Source organism: Neolamprologus multifasciatus, chromosome 17 (genome assembly GCF_963576455.1).
Source record: "Neolamprologus multifasciatus chromosome 17, fNeoMul1.2, whole genome shotgun sequence".
NCBI classification, from domain to species: domain Eukaryota; kingdom Metazoa; phylum Chordata; class Actinopteri; order Cichliformes; family Cichlidae; genus Neolamprologus; species Neolamprologus multifasciatus.
The window spans coordinates 24,350,277-24,366,173 of NC_140455.1; the positions used below are offsets into that span (position 1 = coordinate 24,350,277).

At 40.5% G+C, this 15,897-nt stretch overlaps 1 protein-coding gene across 11 annotated transcripts in view; it reads left to right on the forward strand.

Moving 5' to 3' along the window:
• Positions 1 to 15,897, forward strand: part of magi2a (membrane associated guanylate kinase, WW and PDZ domain containing 2a) — a 274,050-nt gene that overhangs the window by 208,228 nt on the left and 49,925 nt on the right. For 8 of the 11 annotated variants that reach the window (XM_085138367.1, XM_085138368.1, XM_085138370.1 and 5 more), the window contains exons 7-10: positions 11,218 to 11,275; positions 12,398 to 12,519; positions 14,040 to 14,336; positions 15,186 to 15,368. In XM_085138367.1, coding sequence (XP_084994493.1) covers positions 11,218 to 11,275; positions 12,398 to 12,519; positions 14,040 to 14,336; positions 15,186 to 15,368 — 660 coding nt within the window. The remainder of the gene's footprint in view (positions 1 to 11,217; positions 11,276 to 12,397; positions 12,520 to 14,039; positions 14,337 to 15,185; positions 15,369 to 15,897) is intronic. The other 3 variants (XM_085138372.1, XM_085138373.1, XM_085138378.1) reach the window with 1 other exon arrangement.

Here is a 15,897-nt window from a genome sequence, read left to right on the forward strand (position 1 = left end):
GTATCAAACCCTGTCACAGCCTGTCTGGTTTTAAATCACTGTAAGCAGATTCAGCCATATGATTAACTGACAGCTGTTAGAATGACTCAGCTTGTGCTGTTGTCCCTGGGGAGTCATAGCTTGTTGGCCATGTAGTCACAGAAACATATGCACATGCTGAACTACAAGTTTGCTGCACTGATAGTAAAGAGCCGCCAAAATTTAAACACTCCATGAAAGGCAGTATAGTTGCTGGACTTAAAGTTCATGACTGATAGCAAGGAGATTCATAGCATTTGTGATGCGAGCAGCAAATCGCTTACTTGTTTGGAGCAAAGCACAACTATCCACCAGTGTGACGCACCGACTAAAGAAAAAAGGAGGGGGCGATTTGTCAGTAGATCGGTCTTATGGTCTCAGCTGGAGCTAGGATGTCAACAGCCCCTCAGCCCAAGTGCATCATGTCAAGAGGAGTTAGCTAATGCTAACATGGTGCCAAGCAAGCTGAGGACACATTTAGAAACCAAGCATCCTTTCTGTCAGGAGCACAGGAAGCAGGAGCTTTTTCTGGACCGTGTCAGTGTGTCTGATGAGTTGATGCAGGTGATTTCTCTTGTAGTGGAGCTTATTGCAAAATTTAAGAAAAAGTCATGCAAAGTTAAAAAGCTGCAAATGGGGTATCTAAAATTATTTTGTCTTTTAGTATACTGATAAGAAGAACTGCCAACATGTTTGTTGCATTAAAATTTTATCTTACCCTTTGTTTCTTAAGCATTTAACATTTGAAAACCACAGATTAACTTCCAAAGCACAGACACTGACGCATTTCACTTAGATTTTTTTGTTAAAGAAATGAAGTCCGCACAATTATTTTCTTTCCCTATAAAACATTTGCATGAAAGTTTTTGCTAAAATCATTTAAACTTACATTGTTTAAATACATTTTTAACTTATTGAACCTAGCATTAGCCCACAATTACAGTACATTGGGTTATAAAATCTGATCTCGACCGCATCATGGGATGACCCAGCTGATACCTTCCCGTACAGGCTGTGCCTCCGCAAGCCGCTTTGTAACCCACCTCCGCCTTAGTCCTTTGCCCATGATTTTGTGTCCGAAGGAAAGTGTACCCCTCTCTTCAAGGACAGACAAAAAAAAGCATTTTTATTACTTCACCTGAAGAAAGCGTGCTTCCACATAATAACTAGGATTTCGATTTTTCTGCTTCTGTGTGCCCCTCTGACAGACAGCACGTCCCTGTCTTTGTTAATATTTTTCATATCTACTATCATCGATGCTTGTTGTTTTCCGTACTGGAGGGTCTGGTTTCTCCCCTTCCAAACAGAAGGGGAGAGCTTGTCACCAAATGTAGATTACTGCAGATGGAATAACAATTTTCGCCTTTTTCAGTTTACCACCATTTTAACAGTTTTTATCTTCCCTCTCTTTGTCGACTCATTGTTATATTCCTTGGTGTGATATTCCTACACTTCCTGATCAAGGAAGAATAAGTTAGCAGCCCCCACTTTTCCAGCCTCCTTTTTTTTAAATGCCTTCTGTTCTTCTGCTCTAGTGTGACAGAAAATGGTAAACTGCACTTGTCTTGCAGGTGAGGCTTTCTGCTACGTCTTGTTTGACCATCAACAAGCCCAGAAAATCTCAGAAATCATCTGACGGGGCCGGTGAGCAGCTCTCAAAGCGCACAGGCACCCTTTGATTGCGGTTTTGATTATGACAGACAGGATAGTCATTATCAGCACAAAACTGTAGAGTATTTTTTTTAAGTGCTGATTGGAGAGGCAGCCGAGTTCATGAATTATAGGTTAGACTGACAGAGAAAATATTGAGACTGAGTTCATCATCACTTTCAGGTCCTCTGAAAATATTCTGTTTCAGTCACAACCAAGTAGGTTTAGCTCTTTGTTGTTTGGTGGTTCCTGGGAGAAATAATGATGGCGGAGTTATGAAGAAAAAGACTTGAAGAGAGCAGGAAGACCTTCGCTTAGATATATACATTTACATAGACACGGTTCATTACATACTAATGTATGATTGTTAAATATTCCTGAATTTTCCATTCAGGCTTTTAGTACTGCAAATTTCTGCTGTACTTCACGGTGGGCCGTGGATAATCTTAAAATAAATGGCTCAGTTTTTCTGCAAACACCACTATTTATCATTTGAACAAAGTGGGTGTTGAATTCACAGGTAGTCTAGTATATTAATGTTCAACTGAGCAAGTGGGCAGCAGTTCTGTCCCTGCGACAAAAACAAATAATGCTAATACCTTATTTCATCTGCCGAGACATGCTGGCTTTAAATGTGTGCACAATGTGGTTCTTCTTTCTGCACTAGCTGATGTCTACAGTGGGATTTTTACCAGACAGGCAGAGTTTTTGCCAGGAAAGTTACAAGTCAAGTTGCAGTAGACAGATGCCAGGTAAAGGCTTAAAAAGGTTCAATAAGTTATCATTTTTTTCTTTTTTACACTTCTTTATAGGCTTTACAAGTTGCTTTTTGCTTTTATTGTGAAATAGTCACAGGAAATGCTTTTATCAACCAGGTTAGCACTCACTGTTAAAAATGCAGCTGGCTGATGAGTACTTTTACTTTGCTTTTACTCTGTAGCTCGGCGACCAAATTCATGTGTCCTGCTAAGAGGCCAATTTATTGACTGACACCTTTATTAATGTGAGGTTGTTTGTTGAGCTCCACTGCAAACACAGTTGACAAAAAGCCTTGAACGTTAGCTTTAGTATTGAATGAAAGATACAATAAAAAGTGTTGAAAAAAGAAAGTATTTTTTTACAGCTACAGTTAGGATGTGAAAATGTACAAGGCCTCTTTATCTTTAAAAAAAAAGTTATTTTATCTTAAAATAAAGCAATATGCAGACCAGTGGTTTCTTTGTATCTATAAAATGCTTTAAGGAGAAAATTATTTCTATCCATCATCCTTCTACCGCTTATCCGGGGCCAGGTTGCGGGGAGGGCAGCTTCAGGGAAGCCCAGACCTCCCTCTCCCCGGCCACCTCCTGCAGCTTGTCCGGGGGGTGGGGGGGTGAACACCAAGGCATTCCCAGGCCAGCTGAGAGATTTAATCTCTCCAGCATGTCCTGGGTCTGCCCCGGGGCCTCCTCCAGGTGTGACATGCCCGGAACACCTCACCCAGGATGCATCCTTGTCAGATGTCCGAACCACCTCAGCTGGCTCCTTTCGATGTGGAGGAGCAGCGGCTCTACTCTGAGCCCCTCCCGGATGGCTGAACTTCTCACCCTATCTCTAAGGGAGAGGCCAGCCACCCTTCGGAGGAAGCTCATTTCTGCCGCTTGTATCCGCGATCTCGTTCTTTCAGTCACTACTGTAGGCACGTAGATCGACCAGTAAATTGAGAGCTTCTGCGGCCACAGCACCGATCCGTCTGTCAATCTCACGTTCCCTTCTCCCGTCACTTGTGAACAAGACCTCAAGATACTTAAACTCCTCCACTTGGGGCAGGGACTCATCCCTGACCTCCCTGAGAAAATGATCTGATTGATTTAAATAAGTATTTTATGTGTGTCTGTCTTTAAAACAGCATGTGATTGGCTTTTTAGATGTTTTCATTAAGCATTAAGCAGTTGAACCTCCTACCTAATACAGTTACCTGTTGCTTTTTTAGCTGACAGTTGTTGATGGGTTTCAGGCTCAGTTGTGCAGTTAAACCTAATATTAGAAGTCACTCCAGTCACTGGACATAAAGTTAATTGTCTCTTCACACGTTTGCACATTTGTGACTTCTGCCTGTAATTTAAGGATCTATTACCGCTTGTTTCAGACTTCTTCTTGGTCTGACTAGATATATATATATGGGTTCACTGTTATGTTTAAGAATAAACTTGGGCTTAATCAGATGCCTCCCTTATGTAAAAAGTGTCTTGGATAATTTAGTTGTCTTATTGTGATGGATACAAATAAAAGTATTAAAAGCTTCCACAGAGCTGCAGAGAATGTGCCTCTGAATACAGACCAAGTGGCAATTCAAAAAGAAGCTGAAATAATTAAGATGGTATTGTAGTATTGAAACAGCTTCTTTGTTTGTGGCCTTTCATGCACTTTTCAGCTTAAATTTGAAGTGTAGAGAATTGATGCTGGGCTGCTACTTACAAAGAATGCAATCTGCAGTAGGTAAGTCTAAGCCTTTGCGGCAACAACGGTCCATTTATTTCTTGTTAGATCTTTATATATTGTGTATTTCATTGAATTATAGAGCTGATTTTGTGTTCTCAAATGTGTTTTTCATACTTTCTGTCAGTTAGTGGACTTTGTGCCAGTGTTGATCAGTAGAAACGTACATTAATCAGCTGAGAGAAGTTTCTCCCAGTAGGTTCAGTGATCGAGCCTGAGCCCTCGAGTGGGCTGCATTCAAAGGTGACATGATAGATGAAGCCATGTGCAGTGCACTATCCGGTAAGACAGAACTTTAACTTTTGGTGACTACAAAAGGCTCAGGGCACTGAAAAGGATTCAGTTCACCTTGTTTGCTTTTCAAAAGGTGGAAAAATGAAAGAATGGGGGGGGCGCGAGAATCAAGGTCCTGGTGAATCCCTGCGGTGTTTGAGGGCTGTGGTTCGCCACTTTCTTTGTAAGACCAAATTAGAAAAAGTAAAATAAAAAATAGACTAGTGAGCGTGAAACCTGACTTCAAAAAGTTTTGGCGAGACTGCATGTGGTAAGGTAATGTAAGATAAAAGGATACTTTTGGAAGGAAGAAAGCGAGAGAAAGAGGAAAGAGAAAGAGAGATTATGGAGCATAATAGTGGCAGAAAATATGGGAAGATGCCAGGATACCTCCTGCTGGTAGTAAGAGGCCCTCCACCTGTGACTGCAGGATGAATGTGGTGGCATGACTAGCAGTCGTAAACATTTTTCCACTTGCTTCAGGGCTTCATAATAAGAGCTCCTACCTGAAAATTCTACACTGGCTTGACATTTCCTTCCATTGATAAGAAGCATTGGTTTTATATTGCATATACACACACACACACACACACACACACACATTCGCACAGTCTCCCAACTTGTCCCTAGGAGTAAGTGCTTCATTGCAGGCTGCTGACAAAGAGGTTATAGACTACACTCGGCAGAGCCAGACAAAAGAAAGCGAGCAAAGAGACAATCCTCCTAAGTTCAGCATTTATCATCATGCTGCACAGTAACAAAAACAGTACTGCAGTGTGGGCGCATTTGTGTAAAGTATGTAAGGCACTGAGGCCATAATACCACATGAACACATTAAATGAAGACTATGTAAGTAGTGCTGAATTATAGCCAGTAATCACAAGTAGCAGCTAGCAAAGACATTAAAACGGTAAAGAAAAGTGTTTAAGTCTGCAGACTGACTTTCACTGTTTCATAAGGTTTATTCACTAAGAGAGGAGGTAAATAACTGTCATTGGAAACGCATGAATCCGTTCCCTTGAAGTAATTTGGGAGTAAAATGATTTTGCTGCAAGGAAGTCTTATCAGCAAGAAACATGAGTAATCAGGGAATCAGAGAGATATAAACATTTGTTATCAACAGTTTAGACAATCTACAACCCCAATTCCAAAAAAAATTGGGAAGTTGTGCAAAATCTAAAATAAAAACTGAACACATTGATTTGCAGCTCTCAATATTTTATTATACAATAAAACACAGAAAACATGTCACATTTTTAAACTGAGAAAATGTAGAAGTTTAATAATAAATTTGGTTATTTTGAATGCCTCACTAGTTGGTTACTTGGCTCTAAAAAGAAAAAGCTAAAGAAATCTTTTACAGCTGATTACATTAATTGGCAACATGACTGGGTACAAAAGAAGGATCTTAGAGGCAGAGGTTCACCGATCAGCAAAAGGCTGTATCTACAAATTCAGAAAAATGTTCCTCAAGAGAAAATTGTAAAGTTTGAATATCTCATAATATACAGTACATAATTTCATCAAAAGACTTGAGATTTAAGACTCTAGAGAAATCTGTGTCCAAGGGCAAGACAGAAAATCAATGTTGGATGCCTGTTTTCATCTGTCCCTCAGTGGCACTGCATTATTCTGCATGATTTTATTGCTACACGGGCTCAGGACTACTTCCAGAAATCACTGTCTGTGAAGACAGTGATTTCCATCCACAATCCATGCCATCCACAAATGCAGGTTAAATCTCTGCCATGCAAAGAAGAAGCCATATGAGAGCATCACCATCTTCTCTGAGCCAAAGCTCATTTAGAGGGGATGGAGGCAAAGTGGAAAACTGTTCCATGGTCAGACAAATCAAAATTTAAAATTCTTTCTGGAAAACATGGACAACACTAAAGAGGAACGGGACCATTTAGCTTGTTATCTGCGCTCAGTTAAAAAGCCTCCGCCCCTACGTCTAGCAGCTTGCACATCTAGAAAGGCACCATCAGTGCTGAGTGGTACACTATAGTGCCAAAAGTATTCACTCAGCCATCCAAATCATTGAATTCAGGTGAAATCACTTCCACAGGTGTATAAAATCAAGCAGCTAGTCACGCAGACTGCTTCTACAAACATTTGTGAAAGAATGGGTCGCTCTCTGGAGTTCAGTGAATTCCAACAAGTCATGAAATTTCTTCACCGCTAAATATTCCACAGTAAACTTTTAGTGGTTTTTCGCAACAGCAGTAAACATCGCCATCAGATTCAAATAGTGCTAATTTTTTCTTAACCCTCTATTGCTAAGTGTATCTCATTTTTTTTATGTTTTTGTGAGGTTTTTTGAGACCTTTACGTCATTACTGGGATTTTTCTTTCCTGAAAAAAATAATTCATGTCAATTAATAAATTAATGTAGCAGATGTAGCAAAAATATACAAATGTATATAAAATGATATTTCTTTTTTTTAAGTTTCTCAGAAGGTTCAATAAAAAAATTACATTTTCAGGCAATTATTTTGTAGTTCAGGCTTTACAGGGTTAAACTGTTTAAACATTTGATTTGTCAGTTTCATAGTTTGGATAAAATATTACTTTAGGAGAGATTTTCTTTCTATTTATATTTTCTGTGCTTTGTAGCTATCTCGTTTCCAGTGACTCCATTATTTTACTACTTGTGTATTTTTACCCTCAGACTTTAGTGCTATGCTGCTGTGTTGCCAGATTTTAGTGTTTGAGAACCGTTGTCAGAAATGACAGTCAAAAGAATAAAAATAAGAGCCAAGTTTTAATAAAATCAAACTATCCTTAACAGAGAATCAATTTGTCTTCTTCTTGTTATTGAAGCCAGGGACTGTTTTTGTTTCTGTAAATATTCTGTGGACGTTTTAATAGAAAAGCTTTTCATTAGAAGAGTGCTGGGATGCATGACTGAGTCCTTTGATCTCCTTTATTTGTCTGCGTGTGTGTGTGTGTGTGTGTTTGTGTGTGTGTGTGTGTGCATATGGAAAATAACTGAAAGGGTTATACCTCTGAATATGAGTGTAAAGTAAGTAATATAATTTGTATGTACTTTATATACAGGTGTGTAGAACTTAGCAAAGGTCTAGTTAAAAAAAACAAAAACACTAACTGTAAGATATGATGCTGTGTTCACAGAAGATATTCCCATGAGCTGTCAACCTGCTCACAGCACTGCTGTATCACTCACAACCCTCTGTGTGTGTGTGTGTGTGTGTATGTGTGTGTGTGTGTGTGTGTGTGCGTGTGCGTATGCGTGTGTGTGTGTGTGTGTATGTGCAGGAAAAAATAGTGCATCTTATGAAACTTTAATCGTTTGTTTGGAGGAGATGGGGGCATGGGTACAGAGAGGCATATGGCACGTGCACTCCTTAGCATTGGTGCAATAGTGCTGTCTGCAACAGAGGAGCAGTATGCACTCAATCGAGTCTGCTAACTAGGTCAAGGGGTGATATTTAACACACTGAACAGAGTGACCATAGATTGTATCATATCTTTGGTGAATCCCTGTTTATGTGTCTTTGTCACAAGCTGCACTCGTGCCTACAACAAGCTGCAAAGTCCAGGAGAGCCCGAGGTGCTTTAGTTCTCCCTCTGGTTGCCTCCCTTTCTGATTAGGAAGCATTTTCTCTGCTGTTATCTCTGCTCTCATCCTGATTAACTTTGCATTGTCACTAATCAAAGCTGGTCTGAATCTAAGCCGAGCAGGACCGGAACACACTGTCCCCGAGCTCCACGCTAGATTCAGCTTAGATTCTATTTCAGTACGAGCCTCTAACAGTGAGTACCCAAGCTGGTTTTGAATGATTACAATATTATGCTAAAATTCTGCAGTCTACATGTGGGAATATGTTTTAAATGCTAATTGCTCATATCCTGGAAAGCAAAGGGGGGAACTCCTTCTAGGCATTTTTTAAGAGATGTGTTCTGCCAGTGAGCTGTGGGTATAGAAAAGAGGAGACGGGGCAAAACTTTCAAAGTCCTGTCCGGTATGACTGATAACTGTCAGAGCTGGAAGGAAGATCACCTTTGATCACTGCAGCATGTTCTGCAGCACATCTCACGTATAGAAAGAGGCCAAGGTGGCAGAAACATCTGTGCACTCACTCTGTTCAAAAGTTATTCACCACTTTGTGTAAAAAAAAAAAGTAAAGCTCTCTGACCAGGTAGTCAATGCCAGCTGTTACAACTGCTATTTTAGGCATTGCCAAAATCTTGTTTTGACATTTATGGATCATTTATCAATTCTAGAAGATTAATCACAAAGGGAATTTTCAGATTTTTCTTTCCTGTGAGGTTACATTTGTTGCTTTGAGTGATATTCCCCAACATGTATTGCATGGATTTCCTCTCGTTATAAAAAGTTATACAAATTATACACTGACTTTTCATTTAGAAGTGTTAGATGAAGGTTTTTGCTTGTCATTGCAACAAGGGCCTCCAAATCGTAGCGTTTCAATTTAATTTTGCTCGTTAACTCATAATGTTCTCATTTAATTAGGTTTTTCTGTGGTAAATCCATCTAATGTTGTTCTGTGGAGGGTTTAGTGGGCATGACTCACATCTGTTGTTTTGGCCTCTGTGGCAGTTTGAGAGTTCAGGTGATTTGGGTTTTTTTTTTAGAAATGGAGATAAATTTTAGGTTCAGTTGAAATGAGATTCCTGCAAATATCATCCCAGAATACATATCATTAAATATATTTGCATATATTTTATGTGCTGTTAACTCATAGTCTGTGTTTTATGTATAGACTGTATATAAAATATGAACAACGCTACAGTGACTTACGCCACCTGGTTTGTGAACTTACATTTTGATGCTTTGACTTAATGGTCTTAATGGAGCCATTTGCCACTCTGAGATGATGGAGTGCTTAATTATCAAGCAAGCTTGGCTATCCAGGTTCATCTGTAGACTGCGAAGTTTCATCACACAGACATACATATCTGCTAATTAGATTAAGTAATGCACTAATAAAATGCTGGAATCTCCTTCACTTAAACTGGGCTGTAAATTAACACATATTACCACAAAGCTCCAGTACACCATAATAATAACAGGAAGGGAAATACAGGCATATTATCTATGGAGACCAAAGGTATTTCATTATACCTGACTTAAACACGTTTCTGTCTTTTACACAGGCATACAGGCTCTGTTATAGGCACTGAGGCAGGTATTTCTTGAGCCCTTGCCTGCTTTCATACTGGACGGGCCACAGGGCTAACACATAGAAAAAAGCAACCATTCACAACCAAATTCACACCTACGGGCGGTTTAAAATCGTCCATTAGCTTAACCCCATGCATATCTTTGGACTCTGAGGGGAAGTGGAAGTACCACCGGAGTAGTAGAGCAAAGTCCTGCTGACCTGGGGGGAAAATGCAAACTCCATACAGAGAGACTGCTGCGAGGCAACAGTGCTAACCACCGCACCACTGTGCTACCCTATCATACAGCAGCAATCACTAATATCAATAGCATCATTCCCACGTTTGATTAGCACCATGGACAGCAACTGCAGTTAGAGGTTGGGGGAATGGACACATTTAGTCAAGCTTCCCAGGCTACATTAACAGAAAGACAACTGTAATGTCTGCAAGCATGGACGAAAACAGAGAAGCCCATTAATGACAGGTCCCCAGACTGGCGAGCTAATCTGTTTATAGAATTCATGATTCAACAATCATTTCTAATGGAGCAGCTTCTACATATATCACACATATATATTACAGTATGAACGCAGCAACTGCCATGTAATCCAGAGATGCTAGTTGGATATTTATGTCAACCGGGCCTCCCCTACCTTCTGAGCCCTTGGGAAAGTTACACCCTTATGGCACATTTATCCTCCCTGCATTGGTCGCTTCGCACGCTGATGATGTCATCGTCAAGCAGCCACAATCATTTAAGCTCACCGTTATGGCGCTTTTGTCCATTTGTAATCTTCTCCAGCACTGCTGCAGAAATCTTCCTCCATGAGTTCCGTCTCATCTGGGAATACTTGTGCTTCCATATGCACATGTCATATAAATGTCAGTCACAGGGTTTGAATCAATTGTTGTGCCAGCCTCAAGTGGCCACTCATGGAACTGCAGTTTTTTATTAGTTCTGTGCTAATTTTGTTTGATCTTTAATTAATATGTCATTTAGATGCTTATCACAAGTGTTGTATTGTTTGATATGACATTTACAATATCTGTGATGTACTGTTTATTATTGGGAACTTAAGCCAGTCCCTAACTCGTGACATTTGGAGGTGAAATGAGAGTAAAACTTCACTAACATGTTGAGATATAATACCCTGACAGTTTGTGCTCATTCTAGTTTTATTCTGTTAATTTATGGAAAATGTTCCCATATTTTTAAAGTATATTTACAGCATGGTGAAGATGCAGGACATAAATATTTTACGGATTTAAATTCAGCCACTAGATCTAACAGTGTTTGGTGCAGTTTTACAACTTTTTTTCTGAAAGAAGTTTGCATTTGATGCACATCAATGTGACAAGTTGCAAAGGAAACGTAGCTAGATTTTAATCTTGTGTCTTATTGCCATAAGTTGTTTTTTTATAAAAGATGAAATTTCCAAAATATAGATGAGAAATAATCCTTCCAGTTATCATGCTAATGTACCATCAAATCACTGACAACTACCCAACAGTAAAATGGCACTGTAAACTTAATCTGCCACGGACATTTTTTCATGCAACACCAACATGCTGATGCAAGTTCACTGAATAAACAAGTCCTTCATTATCGCTTCTGTTCTTTTTTTGTTGGTGTTGTTTTTTTAACAGAGCTTCCGTACGGCTGGGAGAAAATCGATGACCCCATTTACGGCAGCTACTATGTCGAGTAAGTTCAGTACATCTTTAATACATAATGACTTGCTTTTGATTTTCAGCGTAGCCCGGTGGTGTCACATTAATCATATTTATTAGGAGCAAACTGGCGATGTAGCCAGAAAAGAGTTACTTTTAATGTCTGCTTGCTGACGGCTCACTGTTTGTTTGCAAGTTTATGTGCTTATCTGTAGCCCTGATCGTGCATCTGAATGCTACAGAGGAAGTGCTGCAGTGGCCTGTCCTCTGTATTGAACTGCACGTCCCCTCTCTGTTTCAGGGGTGCCTTTTTTTTTTTTGTGGCTGGATGCTATCCACTCTGGGGCACTGGGATGCTGCTCTATTTTTAGACTGGCAGGGGGAATTCATTTGGCTTGACTGTGCTTTAAAAAACCTGCAGAGTGACACTTGAATACACTCTGCCTTATATACTGCGTATCCCTCTCGAGATGCTCTTTTTGTCTCCCTTTGTCATCATGTAAATATCATTAAAGAAGCTGCAAGACCTTGAAATTATATAACTATATAAAAATAAAGTTAAGCTGTTTTGTAATTAGGACTGTGATACTGGGGTGTTCATTAAAAGATAAGGAGAGGATAGAATGCTGCTGTGTGTGTGTGTGTGTGTGTGTGTGTGTGTGTGTGTGTGTGTGTGTGTGTGTGTGTGCGTGTGCGTGTGTGTGCGTGCGTGTGCGTGTGTGTGTGTGTGGAGTCTTAAATATGGAGAGAAGTATCTAATGATGACTAATTATTTCACACTGGCAAATTACAGCATTTGTAGTCAGTGACTATCTCCCCCCTGTACATACTAAATTAAGATCAACGTAGGACATTAAAGGAAATCGCTGTTCCATGTGCAGGGTTACTCCCAGTCACTGATTCACATAATTCTGGTTACAAGACGAGTTGAATTATGGAAGAAATCAATCGTTTGTTCTTTTTTACTCAGCAGAACTGTTCTGTGGCTGTTACATAATCTGGGAACTGGCCATTCAATTAATCATCATAGTTATGGCTGCTGTAGTGCTACGTTTGTTAGATCTGATCTTTTCCAAGAAGGGCCTGAGATAGGTGTGCTGGTGTAGTGTGAAATCTAAAATCTCCTCTCTTTTTTTTTCTGGTGTTATCATCTCAGTCATATAAATAGAAGGACCCAGTTTGAGAACCCAGTCCTGGAAGCTAAAAGGAGACTCCAGCAGCAGCAGCAGATGCAAAGCCAGGGCCTGTCCTCACTGCCCCTTCCCACCATCTACAGAGGTAAGAACGGCCTTTGGCTTTATGGGAAATTATTAGTAGGGTATATTTATCCATTTATTAATTACTTGTGTATTAAGAGATTAATATTGCACTATAATTAAGGAACATTTATAAAGATATCTGTTAAAAATTCCATTCAGAAATGTTTTTCTGTTTATTATTGTGCTTCAGAAAGCCTCTCAGGAGCTTTAATTATAAAAGCAGATGCAAGAATATTCTCTTAATACCTTCAATTACACATGCAAATGCTGGAAGGTGCTTTAATGAATGTGATTCATTCTAATTGTACAAACTAATGATAAACAACAGGAAATAAAATAAATTCAGTATTTGAACCCTAATTCTCCTAGGTCCACTTGCATGTTAATTTTTGGAGTCCTTTGCAGGTGTTGTTCAAAGCATCTTTAAAAACAAAGCTTTGGGGTTGAGTTTTTAAGTTGATTCTGTTAATGCAATCCCAGACTAAGTCCACCATGTTCAGATCAGGGCTCTGTGAAAGCCAGATCCCCTCTTAGAGCACCCCTTGGAGACTGGAGCAGACTTTTCAGGCAATATATAAAGCTAATATATAAACAGTAATTTATCTGATCAGAACAATCTTTGTGTAAATGTAAATATAACTGACAATGACAGGCTTAAAACACCTGTCAGTAAGTGAAAATTAATTTGTGCTGGACACATAAAATACATAAAACCCAGGGTCTGAAATTCAAGTCTCTGCATAGGTGTCTCTTTCCAATGGCCAGGAGGGGGCGACTCCTTCTGGTTGCATAACCAGTCTAATATATAAAAGTCTATAAGGAATTGACCCTACTTTTAATTTAATTTATGAACTCAGTAAAGACATTTTTTGATGAGTTTATAGTCTCGATGGATATATTTAAGACCTGTTAAAAACAATGTGGAGTTTAATTTGTGAATTATCCTCCCACATACATAAATATAGATAATAATAAAGATACACACAAGGTCATATAATCAGGAAAGCTGCATGTACGAGTAAAAAGCTGTTTGGAAGAAAAAGTAAGAAAAAACATGCATGTTACCAAAAATAAATACTATTCATATAAAGGATGTTGATTTTTTCCCCCAAAGGCTTTACTCATAAAGATTATTTTTATAGTGATTGACGGTAGGATATATCAGTCAGTTCACAGCTATGCCTCATTAAAAGTGGGTGGAATGGATTTTGGTCAGACTAATAATACTTATTGGCCATATAAATAGACGTCTTCCTAAGAGAACATGTGGGTTTCAGGGTGATTCACTGTTTTGTTTAATGACTGGTTACCTGATTCTGCTCTCTATCAGTTTGTTACAGTAGGATGTGTACTGCTAGAAAAAACTGTCTGGATCCGAGAAGTGGAGGTTTGTTTCTGTAGTAATGTTGTTAGTCGCGACTCTGAGTGAAGAGCCTGTTTCTTTTGTTCAGTCCAGTGAGGCTCTTTTTCCTCCTCTCTACCCACTTCTGCCTCCTCCTTCCTTCTCCTCCTTCTTTTCCCTTCAAACTTTGACACCAGTGGAGGATGCCAGCCCCTGTGCCACCCTCCCCAGATCCCCCCACGTCCAGGTCGGCCCGGTGCCCGAGCGCTGCCATAGCCTCAGCGACCTCTCCCGCTCGCCAGCTCTGGGCTGCAGGACTGCTTCGTATACCAAATCCTCCTCCGCCGATGTCTCCCCGCTCCGGCGTGTTCTGACTCGGCGGATGAATATGTGCCCCAATCACAAGCAGAAACAGCAGCCCCTTCACACATCCGCCTGTGCTGTAGTGCTAGAGCAGCCAGTCTGTAGCCCCTACACCCTGTGGCACTTTGTCAGTAAGTAGGCCAAGAAAGATACACAGGAGGCTGACTCTTCGCTTGTTTGACGCACTGTAAGCATGGTAACTGGCAGGCAAGCTTGTTCCCTTGAGGTAGTTTTTGTGCAGTGACCATGCCCTGTCACCTGCCCTATCACCTGGGAAGAGCAGGTACAGAGGGGCATCGCTTAGTCTGGACCAGTGACTGCTTACAAAGGATTCAAAGTTGCACGCTAGCCATGTCTCTTTTCCGAGTCAAAAAGATGAGGGACTTGGTTAAGTGTGACTAAGCTTGTTGGCAGAGATCCTCTCATTCCGACTCCAGGCGCTCCTCCATCAGAAAATTTCCCAGCTCTTCCTCTTCAGAAATCTCCCAGTTCTCCCCTAACCTCCCTGAGCATCTTCTCCTGGAACTGATCCCTGATTGGCAGCATGGCATTTGCTGAATTTTGCTGCTTTCTTTGCAAATTTGGGATGGAACTGAAGAAACTGCACCACTGTGGCTGTCTGCACCTCTTCTGCCCACTGTGTCCCAGCATGGGAGGCGAGGACAGAATGTCAGTTTAGTGTATTTTAGGTGTGCCAAGAGGGACTTGGATAGCACTGGTGCCCTGCACGGGAGGCAAAACGTTTGAACCACACCTGCATCTTTCAACACCGCCTTTGTCCGAGTTTGCTGTTTTGCTACTGTGGTCATACCCTTCCAGTTTTCCTCTGGCTACACCCGTATCTTATTGAATAAGCTTTGCCCTTGCCCCCACCCTGTGAGCGCTGCCCCTGCACCAGCTTTTAGGGCCTTTTAGTGATTGCAATAAAACCTATAGGGAGAGACATTTTATTTAATTTGCTTGTTTTTATCCTTTTGTAGAGAAGCCGCTGTTCACGCGGGACCCCACCCAGCTGAAAGGCAGTTTCTTGTCCACATCACTCCAAAAGAGCAACATGGGTTTTGGCTTCACTATCATTGGAGGGGATGAGCCCGATGAATTCCTTCAGGTCAAAAGCGTTATCCCCGATGGGCCTGCCGCAGCAGATGGAAAGATGGCTACAGGTAAGCTTCAGGCATGACTGACACACAAACTGAGAGAGAGGCTATTTTCACTGAATCACTTTTCTTTACCTGTAGCTAACCAGGAGCTCTCTTGAGGCAGTGTTAAGTACGTAATCCATAGCCGTATTCACACACAGACACCAAACGATGATCTCTGCTCAATAAACTAGAAGCTGAAGGTCACGTAGATAAGTTATCCTTGCAAATTTAAAATAATGGCATTTCTCATGGCTGGCATGCATTTGCACATGATCGCGCTCACGGATTGTTGCAGAGAAGAGCAATTATATGTGGCCTTTCTGCTTGCAGTATCTATTCTATATATCAGCATGCAGTGAAAGAAATGAGGTCAGCCTTTCTTTCAGAGTGCAGCCTAAACAAAGTCAAATAAAAGCTCATTAAAGCAGCACACAGTATAGTATCTATTTCACAGCAGTGCTTACCTGAGCTCCCCTTGAGGTTTTTTGTTGTATAGAACTTTATGCTTGTAATGATATTTCAAAGGGAACGCAGCTAATTGCATGCCAGC